The sequence below is a fragment of the Carcharhinus amblyrhynchos genome, chromosome 13, assembly GCF_965287045.1.
Source record: "Carcharhinus amblyrhynchos chromosome 13, sCarAmb.v2.hapA, whole genome shotgun sequence".
Taxonomy (NCBI): domain Eukaryota; kingdom Metazoa; phylum Chordata; class Chondrichthyes; order Carcharhiniformes; family Carcharhinidae; genus Carcharhinus; species Carcharhinus amblyrhynchos.
The window spans coordinates 74,377,367-74,394,721 of NC_137336.1; the positions used below are offsets into that span (position 1 = coordinate 74,377,367).

The following is a 17,355-nucleotide window of genomic DNA, read 5'->3' on the forward strand; positions in this document are numbered from 1 at the left end:
TATCTCAGTCTCACTTTTTTGTTATTCCATCTATTGATGCTTGTTTAATCTAAAATCTGTTACAGGCTGTGGAAGAATCGGTTTACTTCAACTGGAGAAAATCAACTGAAGTCGCTCCAAGATATGAGACACGGATTGAGAATCATAGAATCATAGAATCCTACAGTACAGAGAGAGGCCATTTGGCCCATCGAGGCTGCAGTGACCACAATTTGAGTGGTCATTGCTCAGTTTGAGTTCAGCCAGGGTCAGCCAGCACCTGACTTCATTAAAATCTTAGTTCAAATGTGAACGAAAGAACTGGATGCAGAATGATGTGAGAGTGACTGCCCTTGATATCAGGACAGTATTTTACCAAGTTTGACATCAAGGAGCCCTGGCAAGAGTGGAGTTAGTGGGAATCAGGGAGATGTTTTTGCTGATTGTAGTCATACCTGGCACAAAGGAAGATGGTTTTAGTTATTGGAGGTTAGTCATCCTACTTCCAGGACATCATTGCAGGAGTTCCTCAGGGAAGTTTCTTCAGCCCAACAATATCAATTACCTTTCTTCCATCATGAGGTCAGGAATTAGGATCTTTGCTGATGACAGCATAATGTTCAGATTGAATTGGCTTCATGTCACATATTCTATGGAATATCCGTCAGTGTCTCTTCATCCCATTTAAACATTTGAATGCCCGCAGTTTATCAATTAGCTGAGTAGGTCCCATTCTGCACCATGTACTTTTATTTGTTAATTGGTCCACAAGTTACAAATCGCTTCTGCACTCTCATATCTTGTCTCCGCCAGTGTCAAGGCCGTCTTGAGAGCTGGTGCAGGAAGCAGGGATTTAGATTTTTGATCATTGGGATCTCCTCTGGGGAAGGGGTGACCTGTTCAAGAGAGACAGGTTACACTTGAACCGGAGGGGGGCTAATATCCTGGTGGGGAGATTTGCTAGAGCCATTCAGGAGGCAGAACCCAAAGCAGTAGGGAGAGAGGAGTGAAGGTTGTGAACAGCACAGAAGTTAAAGAGAGCACATTAAGTAGTAAAGGCAGTATCAGTAATCTTATCACCGGACAGATCAGGCAAAAGCAGAGCAGAGAGCAAGGGAAGTCCAGATTGAAATAAACGCAGTTCAATGCAAGAGGCCTGACGGGCAAGGCAGATAAACTTAGGGTGTGGATGGGTACGTGGGACTGGCATATTATAGCAATTACTGATACGTGGCTAAGGGAGGGACAGGTCTGGCAAGTCAATGTTCCAGGGTACAGACGCTACAGGGAAGATAGAACAGGAGGTATGAGAGGAGGGCAGAGTTGTAGTTTTGATTAGGGCAAACATCACAGCAGTACTGAGAGGGGATATATCCAAGGGTTCGGCCACTGAGTCTATATAGGTAGAACTGAGAAATGAGGGGGATATCACTTTGGTAGCATTGTACTATAGGCCCCCCAATATCAATAGGAAATTGAGGAGCAAATGTGTAAGGAGATTGCAGATGACTCCAAGAAAAATAGGCTGGTAATAATAGGGGATTTTAACTTTCCCAACATTGACTGGGACTGCCAAAGTATTTGAGGGTTGGAGGGAGAGAAATTCGGGAGGAATTTCTCATTCAGTATGTGGATGGCCCAACCAGAGAGGGGGCAAAACTTGACCACCTTTTGGGAAATAAGGTATGGCAGGTGACAAGAAGTGTTAGTGAGGGCTTACTTTGGGATCAGTGACCATAATTCTATTAGTTTTAAGATGGCTCTGGAAAATGATCAGTCTGGCCCAAAAATTAAAATTCTAAACTGGGGCAAGGCCAATTGTGATGGTATGAAGCAGGAACTTTCAAAACTTAATTGGGGGAGTCTGTGGGCAGGCAAAGAGACGTCTAGTAAGTGGGAGACTTTTAAAGTGTGTTAACCAGTGTTCAGGGTAAGCACATTTCTCTTAAAGTGAAGGGCACGGCTGGCAGAAGTAGGGAACCCTGGATGACTCTGGACATTGAGGCTCTGGTCAAGAAAAAGAAGGAAGCGCATGGCATGCATAGGCAGCTGGGATCAAGAGAATCCATTGAAGAGTATAGGGAGTGTCGGAGTAGAGTTAAGAGAAAAATCAGAAGGGCAAAAAGGGGACACAAGATTGTTTTGACAGATGAGGCAAAGGAGAATCCAAAGGGCTTCTACAAAAACATAAAGGCCAAAAGAGTAACTAGGGAGAGAGTCGGACTTCTTAAGGATCAACAAGGCCATTTATGTGCAGATCCACAAGCGATGGGTGGGATCCAAAATAGATATTTCCCATCAGTATTCACGTTGAGAAAAGCATGGATGTTAAGAAACTTGGGGAAATTAATAGTGATGTCTCGAGGAGTGTACGTATTACTGAGAAGGAGGTGCTGGAAGTCCTAAAGCACAACAAGGTACGTAAAACCCTGGGACCTGATGAAGTGTATCCCAGGACATTGTGGGAAGCTAGGGAGGAAATTGTGGGTTCCCAGCAGAGATATTTGAATCATTGTTAGCCACAGTTGAGGTGCCTGAAGATTGGAGGGTGGCAAATATTGTACCATTGTTTAAAAAGGGCTGCAGCGACACAACCTGGGAATGACAGGCCAGTGAGCCTCATATCTGTGGTGGGTATGCTGTTGGAAGGTATTTTGAGAGACAAGATCTCAGGCATTTAGAGACACAAGGACTGATTAGGGACAGCATGTCTTTGAGAGTGGAAAATCAAGTCTCTGAAATTTGATCGAGTTTTTTTTTGAAGAGGTAAACAAGAAGATAGATGAGGACATTACAGTTGGTGTTGTCTATATGGACTTTAGCAAGGGTGAGGTAGCTAAATGGATACAAAATTGGCTTGGTGACAGAAGGCAGAGGGTGGTTGTAGAGGGTGTTTTTCAAACTGGAGACCTGTGACCAGCCGTGTGCCTCTAGGCCACTGTGGTCCACTGTTATTTGTCATTTATATTAATGATTTTGATAACATAAGAACATAAGAAATAGGAGCAGGAGTAGGCCATCTAGCCCTTCGAGCCTGCCCCGCCATTCAATAAGATCATGGCTGATCTGTTGAGGCTCAGTTCCACTTTCCCGCCCTCTCCCCATAACCCTTAATCCCCTCTCTTATCAAGAACCCATCAACCCGCTTCTTAAAAATATTTAGTGAGGCAGCCTCCACCACTTCAACGGGCAGAGAATTCCAGAGATTCACCACCCTTTGAGTGAAGAAGTTCCTCCTCAACTCCGTTCTAAACCGCCTCCCCTTTATCTTGAGGCTGTGCCCCCTAGTCCTACTGTCTATTTTGAGCGGGAAGAGTCTCTCCACCTCTATCCTATCCATCCCATTCATCATCTTATACGTCTCAATGAGATGATGAATTGTTAGTATGCTTGCAATGACATACTGGATGACATATTGGTGGCATACTGGACAGTGAATAAGGTGATCTCGAATTGCAACTGGATCTCGATCAATTGGGCCTGTGGGCTCACGAGTGGAAGATGGAGTTTAATTTAGATAAATGTGAGGTGAAGCATTTTAGTGGATTGAACTAGGCAGGACTTAATCAGTTAACGATAGGATGTTGGGGAGAGTCAGGAACAAAGAGATATAGGGGCAAAGGTTATAGCTCCTTGAAAGTGGAGTCACAGATGGACAGAGTGGTGAAGAATGCATTCAGCATGCTTAGTTTCATTGGCCAGACCATTGAATACAGGAGTTGGGAAGTCTTGTTGATGTTGTACAAGACATTGGTAAGGCCACATTTGGAATATTGTGTACAATTCTGGTCACCCTATTATACAAAGTATATTATTAAACTAGAAAGATTGCAGAAAAGATTTACTAGGATGCTACCAGAACTTGATGGTTTGAGTTATAAGGAGAGACTGGACAGAGTGGGGCTTTTTTCTCTGGAGCGTAGAAAGCTGAGGGGTGATCTTAGATCTATAAAATAATGAGGTATAGATCAGCTAGATGGTTAATATATTTTCCCAAAGGAAGGGAAGTCTAAAACTAGAGGGCATAGGTTTAAGATGAGAGGGGTGAGATTAAAAAGGGTCCAGATGGGAATTTTTTTTTCATGCAGAAGGTGGTGAGTGCCTGGAACAAGCTGCAGAGGTGGTAGTAGAGGCTGGTACAATGTTGTCTTTTATGAAGCATTTAGACTGTTACATGAGTAAGATGGGTATAGAGGGATATTGGCCAAATGCAGGCAATTGGGGCTAGCTTAGGGGTTTAAAGAAAAGACGGCATGGTTAAGTTGGGCCAAAGGGCCTGTTTCCATGCTGTAAACCTCTCTGACTCTGATATCGCAGTTCGAGTTGTTTCTTTACTCCCCTGTTTGAATCTCATGTTTTCAAGTCATCTTTGCAATTTTCTCGTTTAATGTATTTCCTCGTGTTTCTTTTTGAACCAGACCTTCTATTCAGACAGTGTTGTTTTGCAATGCTTGGTGGCATCTCTCTGTCACCTCCCACAAAACCTTTGTGGAAAGTATTAACAGTCAGGTCTATAGGGATTGTGTGTGTAATTTATCAGTTTCATCATCCTGGACTTCTCTGTCTTTAAAAATGTACTACTCGGTAATTCTTCTGGAATGATCAAAAAGAAATCAAAGGTCTCAAAATCTTTGCTTATTTCCCTTTATATGTTCCCAATATCTCGGGTGCTGGCCAGATTATCAGATTCAGTTCCCTGAGAAAGTTCCTTGGCATAAACAAATATCTCCAAAAAAAAGTTACCTGATTCCTGTCATTTATACTTTCACTCACTTCATCAGTATGCAAATATATACTTTCCACTGAACTACACCGAAGGTGCGTTTTTTATTATTCCTTTTAGGCATTCTGGAGAATCCTCACAGTCAGAATAAAATATTCTCGCAATATCTTTAAGACAGAAATTAAACATTTCTGTTTGATTCCAGACATTAACAAATTTGCTTGCTTACTCTTTTCCTTAAACAGTAGGCAAATTTCCATCAAATAGTTGAAATAGCAACTCATGTCCAGGTATTTATCAATTCCAATTTTAAAAGCAGTCTTGCTTGTAAATGGTAGTTTTGTTTCAAAGACAGAAACATTTCCCATTTTTGAAAGATAAAGTGTTTTATTATGTGCTTTAATTCTCAAAACTGCTGGCCACATTCAGATATGGAAGTTGTATAGAACGTTGGTTAGGCCGCATTTGAGTACTGCGTCCAATTCTGGCCGCCTTACTACCGCAAAGACATGGAGACCCTGGAGAGAGTACAGAGGATGTTTACCAGGATGCTGCTTGGTGTGGAAGGACTGGGTTATGAGGAAAGATTGAGCAAATTGGGGTTGTTTTCCCTTGAAAGACGGCGACTGGGGGGAGATCTAATAGAGGTATATAAGATTATGAAGGGTATAGATAGAGTAAACAGTGGCAAGCTTTTTCCTAGGTTGGTCTGGTATTTTCTGACCCATAATGAATGTTTTGTTCCAGTCTGCAGTCTTTAAAAGTAGTTTCTTCTTCAGTGCAATGGACCTAGTGTGTGCCTCCTGTTCCCAGTGTAATGGATAGTTCAGCACAGACATACTCAGTATTTACCACTCTCTAATATAGAACTGTTAATATACAGTGTATCATTTAATAGAAATTTATTATTAAACCTACACCCAGAAACAGATTATCATCTGCTTGGACTTGATTCTCATCATTTGACACAAAGCATCCAAGGCCTTGCTGAAGGGTGCTTGCTGATCTCAGGTCCCTGAGAATGTGTATGTTCATCAGACAACTTTTATAACCAATATGAAACTTTATGTTGTGTAAAGGTCACTGGAGTATAAGATTTGACTAGCACATGATTTATTCTATCTGATTTTACGAAATGTGTACATTTCCCTGAACACTGGGCATCGTCATTGACCAGAAACTGAACTGTACTGACCATGCCAATACTGTGGTTTCAAGAATAGGTCAGCGACTCTGAATCCTGCAGTGAATAACTCACCATTCTTACTCCTTAATCCTGCGCACACATTTACAAGACACAAGTCAGGAGTGTGATGGAATACTCTCTCCTTGTCTGTATGTGTAGCTCCAAGAACACTTATGAAGCTCTATACCATTTAGGAAAAGGCAAACTGCTTGATTGGCATCTCTTCCAGAAACATTCATTCCTTCTACCAACAACAAACAGTGGCCATGTGTATCATTTACAAGATGAATTACTGGAATTCACCAAAGCTCCTGAATTAGCACCTTCCAAACCCACAACTACTACACCTTTAAGCACAAATGCAGCAAACATGAAACACCACCTCTTAAAAGTTACTGTCCAAGTCACTCATCATTGTCACTTGGAAATATTACTGTTAATTTACTGCTGCTGGGGCAAAATCCTGCAATTCCCTCCCTAACAGCAGTGTGAATATATCTGCACCACAGGCTCCAAAGGTTCAAGATGGCACTTCCCACCTTCTCAAAAGTGATTAGGAATGGACAGTACATGCCATTTTAGCAAGTGACACCCATAAACTATATTTCTTTTGCTGACCTGGTCTAAAATTCTGGACTCCCTTCTGAAATCTCATGACTTCTCTTGCCCCTTCTATTTAAGATGTCCCTTAAAATCTATATCTTTGAACACGTTTTGTCACCTGACCAAGTATTTCCTGTGGCTCAGCATCAACGTTGTGTAATATTTAATGCCAGTGCTATTGATACGTTTCCTAGGACATTGTGGTACTTTAAAGCCACCCTAATGTGCAATGGTTGTATAGTGGTGAGCACAGTTTTTTTTTTCCAAGCCGTTCTCCTGAGTTTGTTTTCTGGCCATTGGAGTTTGTTGAATTTTAAATGACTCAAAATAGAAGCCACGAGCACAGAGGTTGAACTTGAACTGTTTCTATGAGATTTTGTTCAGAAAGCACGCAGGTGTGTTGGCCAGGGGCTGAAAGGGGCAGCTAAAGTCTGCTTCAACTGCACTAACCTGAAACTTAAAGCTGGCTTGAACTGGTTGTACTGTTTTGTAAAAAGACAAAGGAAATATTATGAGGCATAAATTCTAATTTAGCCAGGGAGTGATGAGGTAATCCTACCTAGGACCTTGGGCTGGGGCCAATGAGGGCAAAACACAAAATAAGCTTGAAAGTTCAAACCAAAAATGAAGAGACAGCATATCTCAGAAAAGATAAGGGGCAGGATAAGAATGGAGGTTCTTGAACTAGCTGCAGTGAAGCTCTGAAGATTAACCACACAGAGGTAGAAGATCCTATGTTGAAGACATGAGGGAAGGTGAACGCCTGGCCAGTGTTGGCTCTCCTTTTTGGGTATTATCTCTCATATGCTGTGACTACTTGGTGTGTCATTTCATCTAGTGGGTGTGCTTAGACTGCATAGTTTTGATACATAGTGCACGCTTATGTTGGTGGTCTGATAGAGAATGGAACTAACATTTTGAGTCTGGATGATGGAGCTCTCACGAAGAGTATGATTTCACAATATACCTTAGAGTTTCTGACCTGGTGCCCTAACGGACCATCGTCAGACTGAAACTGGGATTCTGGAATTCTTGTCTGGTACCTGTCGATGCTAATGCTTCCATCTAAAATCCAGTCTCAATGATTGCAGTAATTTGGAGAAGAACAACATATCTACAGCATGACCTCTTGTGTGATGTTGCTTGCCATGGCTATGTAATATTATCCTGAGATCTTTGATGCCAGTTATTTGTTAGGAAAGAATGGAGGCCATTTTGCCCAATGCAGAGAGAACCAAATCTCTGCTGGCCCCCCTCTCAGTTGCAAAGCTGCGAACACAGAGCTCATGTAAAACTCCGCTGACCATATTGAAACTGACACCGAATCCCATTGACCCATCACTCTTCTGCCCAATGATATATATCACTAATCTAGTAATGACATTGATTTGATAGTCTCAGATCTGTGAGAATTACTAATTCTTTCCATGGCATTGCTGTTTAATTGCTCATCTCCCCATCCATTTCTGATCATTTTCCAGTTGTTGACTTTTAAATGAATGGCCCCTCACATCCCCCAATGGTACGAAGAACAGCTGAACTATAGAATCAAAGAACTCCATTTGAAATGGGTTTTCACTCCTACAGAGTAGTCTGTACGTCTGGTCCTGCAAAGCAGGTAACTTCATTGGCCTCTTAATGTAACATCAGTATCCTTCTTAGCCATGATCACCACTTTCTCTTCAGTATAGTGGTTAGTATCTTTGCCTGCATGCGGAAGACCAGGGTTCAGTTCCCCTATAGGGAGTTCATTGTCATTTGGTGGCATGGTGGCACAGTGGTTAGCACTGCTGCCTCATAGCACCAAGAACCCGGGTTCGATTTGAGGCTTGGGTCACTGTCTGTGTGGAGTTTGCATGTTCTTCCCATGTCTGTGTGGTTTCCTCTGGATGCTCCAGTTTCTTCCCACAGTCCAAAGATGCATGGGTTAAGTGGATTGGCCATGCTAAATTGCCCCTTTGTGTCAAGGTGACTAGATAGGATAAATGCATGAGGTTAAGGGGATAGGACCTGAGTGGGTTTGTGGTTGATGGAGACTTGATAGGCCTCCTTCTGTACTGTAGCATTCTCTGACATTTATGACCATTTATATTCCCTGTTGTTTTGTCTGACATTTTTGTCAATCTCTCCCGTTCTCTACCAATCGCTGGCTGTCTCTCCAGCCCTCATAGCTCCGCCCAGTGCCCTACCTCACCAGCAGTATATATCTCATCCTAGTTTCTATTGTCTTCAGCTCTGATGCAGAGTTGTCCAGACTCGAAGATTGAGCTGTCTTTTGTGTCCATGGATGCTGTCGGACCTCCTGAGATTTCCCAGCACTTGTTTTTTCCTTTAGAGCAGAGAGTTTGTCCAAGTCTACAGTGCAAGTGTCAGAAACATGAGAGCAGCTAAAATGGGTAGCATCAATTTAACCATATATAGATTTTAATATTTCCATTCCTGTATTTGTAAATTTCCTGTACCTTAACTCTCTCCATATCTCTGGGAACTGGTAACAATTAAGTATTTATCCAATTCCTGTTTTGAAGTGAATTCCTGAATATATCTCTCTTTTCCTGACTTTGATTTTGGGCTCTAGAGAGCCTCTGATTTCAGTACGATAGAGAACAAAAAAAAGCACAGAAACAAGCCTTTGGCTCTCCAAGCCTTCACCGATCATACTGCCTATCTGAACTACAATCCCCTACCTTGCTGGAGAATATTCCCTCTATTCCAAAGAACAAAGAACAACCCGGCACGGGAAACAGGCCCCTCTGCCCAATGAGCCCGCGCCACCATTTTAAAGCATTTTCCTACACCTACCTTGCCCCGTGTGTATGCCAATGGTACCCCTATTGTAGCCAGATTCAGGGGAGAATAGTGTAGGGTCAATTTGGTACATCAATCAGCCTAAGAGCACATCTTTGGGGTGTGGGAGGAAACCCACGCAACCACAGGGAGAATGCGCAATCTCCCACAGACACTGGCCCAAATCCATGTATCTGCACAGCTAGCAGTGATAGTCACTGAGCTGTTGTGGTGCCCGTGTGCTGGTCCAGGTTTAAGCACACACATCGACACAAAGTACTAGGCTACTCTCGAAACATCCAAGAGCAGCCTGCACAACCCACCATGTGCATGCCCCTCGTTTGACAACAAGGTGGACCGACCCGTCCTATTCATGTACTTGTCAAGTCACTATTTTATCTGCTTCCACTTTGTCCCCTGGCAGTGAATTCCAGGCACCCACCACCCTCTCTTATATAATTGCCTCATAAATCTCCTTTAAACCTTGACCCTTGAACCTTAAACCTACACCCCGAGTAATTGATTCTTCCACATGGTCAAAGGCTTCTGACTATCCACTCCATCCATGGTCTTCATGATCTTGTAGACTTCTGTCAGGTTGCCTATCCCACCCCGCCCAACCACCCCAACCCCACCCGCACCCCTCAACCTCCATTGTTCCAGTGAGAACAAACCAAGTTCTCCAACATAACTAATACCCTCCATACCAAGCAACATCCTAGTAGATCTTTTCTAAACTCACCCCAAAGCCCCTACATCCTCTGGTTGTGTGGCGCCCAGAATTGAACATTAGTTAGGCCACACTTGGAAAATAAAGTTCTATAAACCTGCAACGTGACCTGCCAATTGTTAAACTCAATGCCCTGGACAATGAAGGCAAGCATGCAGTATGCCTTCTTGACTACTATCTCCATCTGTGTTGCCACTTCCACTAACCTGTGTACCTGTACATCCAGATCCCTACTTATCAATGCTCTTAAGAGTTTTGCCATTTATTGTGTTTTTTTCCCATCTGTATTAGACCTTCCCAACTGCACGATCTCACATTTGTATGCATTACCTCACATTTGATTCAATGAAAATTGAATCCTCCAGTTTCCCCTGCTGAATTCTCCCACCTTGTGCCCCATGTGGGCCTTGAGGTTCCAACAACTCTGAAAAATGTAGCTGGAACTTAGCTGCGGCACACATTCAGGGAGGACAGGGAATTAGGCAATCCAACTCTGGACAAAGCATGCAAACTGTAGTCACAGTGCACTGTATGTGTGTAACATGGCTAGTAAATGGAGTAGAGGCTGAAGTGAGAAATTATGTAAAGAGGGAGGAGAAAGTGGTGTTGTGCCTTACCAGCCTGAGATTTTATACGACAGAACCAATGAACACCATACCCAGGAAGAGTGTGTGGTAACTCTTGTTACCTTTGAGGTGATTACAGAGGTAGTCACCTCCTTCAACATGAACTGGCTCTTGACAACAGAGTGGGGATGGTGGTGTCCATGGACATTAAATTCACAGATTAATTTTAATCCCATGGATCTGGAATTGAAGAACTATTCTCAGTCTTGGTGCTCATGAAGTCATCTTCAATTTTGATTTAGGAAAAAAAACTATTTCTGGTGCAGGAATAGCCTTTGTGGAACAAAATCTGCTGTTGTTACCTGGGCTGATCTACATGATTGATGCACAGTGGTTGTAAATTTTAGGTACATTTCATTATTCATTGTTGGATGAAATCATTGTCTGACGGTTTTTGTTGTTACCAGCTACTAAATGATGTTGTCCAAAGAGATTTTCAAATGGGGAGTCTGAAATGGATGTTTACTGAGGGAATGGCTGAAGACAATTATTTTCCATTTTTCTTAGGCTTCAGACAGCATACGGCACTGGCAGAGCTAACAGTTAAGAGTTAGATAACTTACACAAATGTAGATGCAGAAAGAGAAATAATCAAGTAACTGATTTGAAAACCAGTAGCTACGAGATTCTAAATGTATTTCAAATATTTAACTGTGACTGTAAACTTTGGCTAATGTAAGTTACCAAAATGTGTGATGGGAAAGATATAAAGTTTTCGGCCAAAGGCGTGGGAATCCATTCCCTACCAATCTCATATCTAGAAGATCCTTATGAGGAACATATTTTGCCCCATAATGATAGGTCCAATCACAGCGTAGACACAGAATAGGTAAGTGCCTAGCGCAGGAATACATGTCTAGACAGGTTGGCAGTGAGCTGGCGGAACCTCCACTTTGAATCTTGCAATGGCGTCAACCGTAAACGAGGCAACGGGGTTAATGGATCAATGAGAAAGGACCACGCTGGAAAGGACAATGCAGTCGGCTGAGGCGTTTGACAAATATTTGTGTTGGCATGTTGACATTTTTAACGAATGGAAGGCGGGGAATCTGATTAAGTAACTGCATAGCCATTCTGTTTTTACTGATAAGTTCAGAACGTGTCACAGTAGTTTGGGTAGTCTGTATCTGTGACCAAAGAGATAACTTCTTTCATTGATCACTGTTTCTTTTTAATGAAGTTTTACCTTTGTACTGTGACATTGGTTTCCTGAATCTAATTGATACCTCGTAGAAAACCCCACGAACAACTGTTTTGGTGATAAGGATGGGATTGAGTCACGGGAGCATGACAACTGGATGCGCCTCTTTGGATGGATGAATATTGTTACATTGCTACCCCAGTTAGAAAGAAGTAATGCATCTGGTTGCCGGATCCATAAACTGACCAATCTGAACAATGAAAGGGGTTGCGGAAGCATTGTCACAGTGGGAAAGATCCGTGCTTAATGCGGGGCTGCGATAATGTAATTTCAATGTTTGCTTTCTTAGCAGAACTACCTGTTTAGGAGTCACGCTGTCAGTTGAGTGTTAGCGCACTAATCCGAAAAACTAAGGACCCTGATATTGTCCAACTCAGCACAGCGTACAGAAACCGTGCTCTATGGACGTAAGACGAGAAAGCTCGGAGAGGTGGGGGATTTCGGTCTAGGCATCTGTGGCAGAGTTTTAGATCTTAATTTTTGAGGAGACTAAAGTCTTATTGAGAAATCCCAGTGAGAGGGTTAGAGGATTTTTTTTTAGTTGTTAGTTATTCTCAACAGGGGCTGGAGACTTCAATCTCCAGGGATCGGGGCGAAACCTTCAAAAAATCATTAAAATTGGATTGATAATCAAATTGGTAACTAAACAGTTAATTGTAATCGGATAGAATGAAAAAACAAGAGCGGAGTTGCGTAGAATGCAGCGGCATCTAGTGAGGTAAAGAAAGTATGGCAAACAGAACCATTTTCCAGGTGGGGGCCAGACGCATCACTTATTCAAGCGGTGGTCACAGAAAATAAATTAACTCAAGGAGATGATAGACAATGGGGACAATTCAGTTGCTTCCGAGACAGAACAGAAATCATGGTGGATGGGGCAGACACAAAAATGAATTGGCCACTGTTAACTTGGTAGCCATAGTGTGCAAGCTGCCTTCAGAAAGAAGCAGTAGATATGCAGTTAGCTCCAGTGAAAACGGCCCAGGATGAGCCTAAAGTTATGACTGGAGGAAGATTAATAGCACCAAAGTTGTAGGCGGCGATTCCCAGGTGATTCGACTGAGAAAGACGAAACTAGGGAAGAACCGCCGGGACAAGTAATAGCGGGAGATAGAAATCCCCCTCTGAATGAGAAATTGTTAAATAGTCACCAATGCATACTATAATTAAACAGACGGGCAGGAGAAGACATGCAATAACTACAGTCAGCTCACAAGAAGTACTTTTGTCAGCGACTGAAAAGAACAAGTGTTCTTAGAGAAATTAGACCCTTGCATATAAAATCACCAAAATTCGGCCTTTTGGAAAACTATGGAAGAGTTGAAAGAAGTTCATCACTTTACTTTTGACAACATAAAAGTTTTAGTAAAGGCAGTGTTAGCAGGACCAGTGAGGGAGATGTTACCCGAAAATTTAAAAATGAGAGATGGGATACTTTAAAACGACAGTGAGATTGAGAGATATGCGCATTTTAAATGGGGAATCGGACGAGCCTTAGCTAAAGCATAGGTAAATTGGACTAAAGTGACTGTAGTTAAACAGGAAGCAGATAAACCTGTTGAGGAACATGGAGAGCAAAAGTCGAGAGCTTGTATAGACAATGGAGAGGTGTCGGACCCTGACCAGTTTTTTTCTTGGAATATTTCAAAGAGGGATTTAATGCAGGTCTGACCAGAATCATGGATGTGGGAATTCTGCTAGGAAACATTTGCCGAGATGTAATGGGTTGGGCCATGAAAACAGAAGGCAAGTCAAGAAAAATCTTAAAATCACTCCAGTGCAGGTAGACCAACCACAAGCCCAACAGTCACAACCCAGGGCTAAAACATGTTTTTGTTTTGCATGGAAAAAAAATGGACATATTGCTAGATACTGCCAAACGGAAATAATCAGGGTAATGGGGAACAATGCAGTAATTATCATAGAATGGATCTTGACATTACCCACTATTGGTCGCTAGGGGAGGAAAAGAAGCACAAGATCCAAACAGAGCGAATCCACCCATGGAGCAGTATCCTGTAGCAGCGCAGCACAGCACGCACCACAGACTGTAATGTAAATGGCAGTAGAGGATTTACAGAAATTGTTGGGTCAGAAGTGACAAATTAGCCACTTTCGGAAATAGAAGTAATGATCCCTGAATGTATGTGGAACAGTGATAGTAGGGCAACCCTGTAATATGTTGATAGACACCGAGGCATCTACACCTATCATTGATTTAAAACTACTGACAACTGATCAGATCATTATTTTGCAGGTGGTAACAGGAGTGATAAAAAACTGCATTATTGAGTGAGCCGACAGTATTGGAGACAAGAGGTAGGGATGGAGCGGTCCAGATATGCTCAACAGAAGAAGGAAATATTTTGGGGATAGATTTGTTAGAACTAGGGGCTATAAATTGATACCAAAGCAAGCAAAATCAATTGGCAAAGCTCCTACCAGTGACATCGATGGGGTCAAAGAAAAGGAGAGAATATTTCTAGATCAGCTCCGCAACCAAATTGGGAAGAAGGAACAATATGGGGAACCTAGCTAGACGGTACTCACAGGTTTGGGCAAAACACAAGCAGGATTGTGGGATGTCCCTCCAATACATTGATGTAAAATAGGCCTCTGACGAGAAAAAACAGAATTGCAAGAGAAAAAGGGAGCAAGGAAGACAAAATGGAGTTTGGATAAGGAGAGGGAAAATATTAGCTCCAGAAGCAATACAGCTTGTTACAGATATATCATGGTTTAGCTCACACAGGATGGAAGAAAACAATCAGCTTAAATGGGAATCGTTGGTTGTGGAAGAGAATGGGAGAAATTATAGTCAAATTCTGCCAGAGATTTATTCAGTGTGCAAAAGTAGAACCAGATCAACACTATAAGGTTAAGATGGGAAACCATCTAAGACCAAAAGGACAATGGAAATATTTGCAAATGAATTTCACAGGACCACTACCTAGAGTAAAAGGGATTTTTTTTTCTGTCTAATGATTATTGATCAATTCACTTGATGGATAGAAGCATTCCCATGTTAAGATTCCTCAGTTAAAACTGTAGCTATGATATTGGGAAATGAGATCATTCCTAGGTGGGGAAGTTTTTTTTTCAGTTAGACTGAGAACAGAGAACTCAATTCACAGGAAAAGTGTTAAGGGAAGTTTGTAGTGTGTTAGGGATAAGACAGAGATGTCACATACCATGTCACCCGAAGAGTTCAGGAATGCTGGAATGAAGAAACAGAACACTGAAAATAGCTTAGCCAAAGCTATTCTAGAAGAAGGAAACAACTGGGTACAGGCTTTTCCTGCAATACTGTTATGACAGAGAGCTAGTCCCTCCGAGGAACAGGGTTGACACCTTTTGAACTGATGACGCGCAGAACCATGCAACTTCCAGAAAATGTGATAGCAGGAGGAGGAGGAGAGTTAATAGCAGTGTTTAAGTGCATAGAGATTTACTGGATGGTTTGCATTCTTTCAAACAGCAGGTAATCAATCAACAACAGTGCAGAGTCTGGATAAGATTGACAGAGAAGAACCCTCCTAAATTGCCAATACCTGGAAATAAGGTAATGGTGAAATTCACGACTGACCTGAAAGGGTTATGAGTCAGATGGGAGGGTCCTTTCAGTGTAGTCGTCACATTGATTGATGAAAGATATGGTCCACAATTGAGACACTAAACACCATTAAAACCATATCCCAATGAACAGCCCAATAACGATGAGATTCTCCCAGTGGATGGATAATTTTGCAAGAGAAGGAATCACGGTTTTAAGTCGGTCCGCCTTGTTGCCCAACGAGGGCTTCTCTTGGTTGTTCGAGATTGGCCTAGTGCTTCATGTCGTTAGTGTGTGCTTAAAACTAGACCAGATTCTGGGCAAGACAACAGCTCAGTGACTATCACTGATTGCTGTGCAGACACATGGATTTGGGCCAGTGTCTGTGGGAGTTTGCGCATTCTCCCCGTGCTTGCGTGGGTTTTCTCTGGGTGCGCTGGTTTCCTCCCACACCCCAAAAGATGTGCTGTTAGGCTGATTGGCAGTAATAAATTGTCCCTAAATTAGTTTCCCTCAATGTGGATGGCCATAAAACAATAGATGGAGGGGTGGACTGGTGGTGTTAAAATGGCGGCACGGGCTCGTTGGGCCGAAGGGCCTGTTTCCCGGGCTGTTTTCTTTTGTTCTTAATATTGGATAATTCAGATTTGTAAATAGATACCAGATTAGATAAGATTACAGTATAACTGTATATTGGGGGGTGGGGGAGTGGGAATATAAATAATTTGCTACGTTGTTTTACAAGATGCTACCTTTAAGACCGAAACACACCCTGTTTTTATTCACAGATTATTGAGTTCAAAGTTATCCAGGAGTTCCAGGTTGCGTGAAAAGAATAAAGAGAAGCTACAATCAAATAATTAATTTCAAGATTTAGGACCAAGATTGATGTGGTAGTGCAGAATTGTCGATGAACTTTTATCTTTTCTTTATTGTTCATAACCTGGCAAATACAAAAGAATAATGTTGAAATGATCAGTTAAGAATTACCAGAATGATTGTAAACTTCCCTGATCTTTTATCGTTGCATTTAATATATTTAATACAGTCCATCAAGAACTGCACACTGATACTTACCTGTACATGCCAAAGATGTGAGCAAAAGTTGTTAATGTATCTAGATTTTGAGTATGTTCACACATTCCTATACATGCTGGGGAAGGGATGTCCTTTCATGGGCAGATTTGATTGTGTGGAATCAGCGTACTCAGTCTTTAAGATATCATAAGGCATTAGCGTTAGATTTTCTGAGGAAATGTGATAGAGTAGACTTTTATAGAAATAGATCTTGTATAGGTGGGCCAGGTCACAAGAACAGGCATTCACCTGTCTTGAACACATCCAGTCCAGAACTCAGCCTTATTTTAAATGAAGCAGAATTAATGCAGCAAGGCATATTGTGTGTGGCGAGTAAAAGATGCCGTAGAGGGAATTTGGGCACAAGCAAATTATCGAAGTCGTAGAATCCCTACAGTACAGAGAGAGGCCATTTGGCTTATCGATTCTGCATCAACCACAATCCCACCCAAGCCCTACCCCCATATCCACCCAGTAATCCTTCTAACCTAAGCATCTCAGGATAGTAAGATCATTTTTTTAGCTTGGCCAATCAACCTAATGCGCGCATCTTTGGACTGCGGGAGGAAAATGGAGCACTTGGAGGAAACCCACACAGACATGAGGAGAATGTGTAAACTCCACAAAGACAGTGACCCAAGCCGGCAATCAAATCCAGGTCCCTGGAACTGTGAAGCAGCAGTGCTAACCACTGTGCCACCACACTGCCCTGTCAACATCAGCAGATGTAACCAAACATGTTTGCCCGAATCCACCCAGTAACGATCGATCTTGCAATATTCCATATGCCTATCCAACCCTTAAATGGTACTTATTGGAATCGTGGAAACAAAGCATATCTGTGGTTGCCTATCAGATGAAAGGGGTCATGTTACCTTGGATATGTAATC

At 42.2% G+C, this 17,355-nt stretch overlaps 1 protein-coding gene across 3 annotated transcripts in view; it reads left to right on the forward strand.

Moving 5' to 3' along the window:
• LOC145351987 (NACHT, LRR and PYD domains-containing protein 3-like) overlaps positions 1-5,626 on the forward strand; it is an 87,003-nt gene extending 81,377 nt beyond the window's left edge. For all 3 annotated transcript variants that reach the window (XM_080201837.1, XM_080201838.1, XM_080201839.1), the window contains one exon: positions 66-5,626. In XM_080201837.1, the coding sequence (XP_080057963.1) occupies positions 66-156 (91 nt within the window). In that variant the 3' untranslated portion in view covers positions 157-5,626. The remainder of the gene's footprint in view (positions 1-65) is intronic.
• The last annotated feature ends 11,729 nt before the right edge of the window (positions 5,627-17,355 follow it).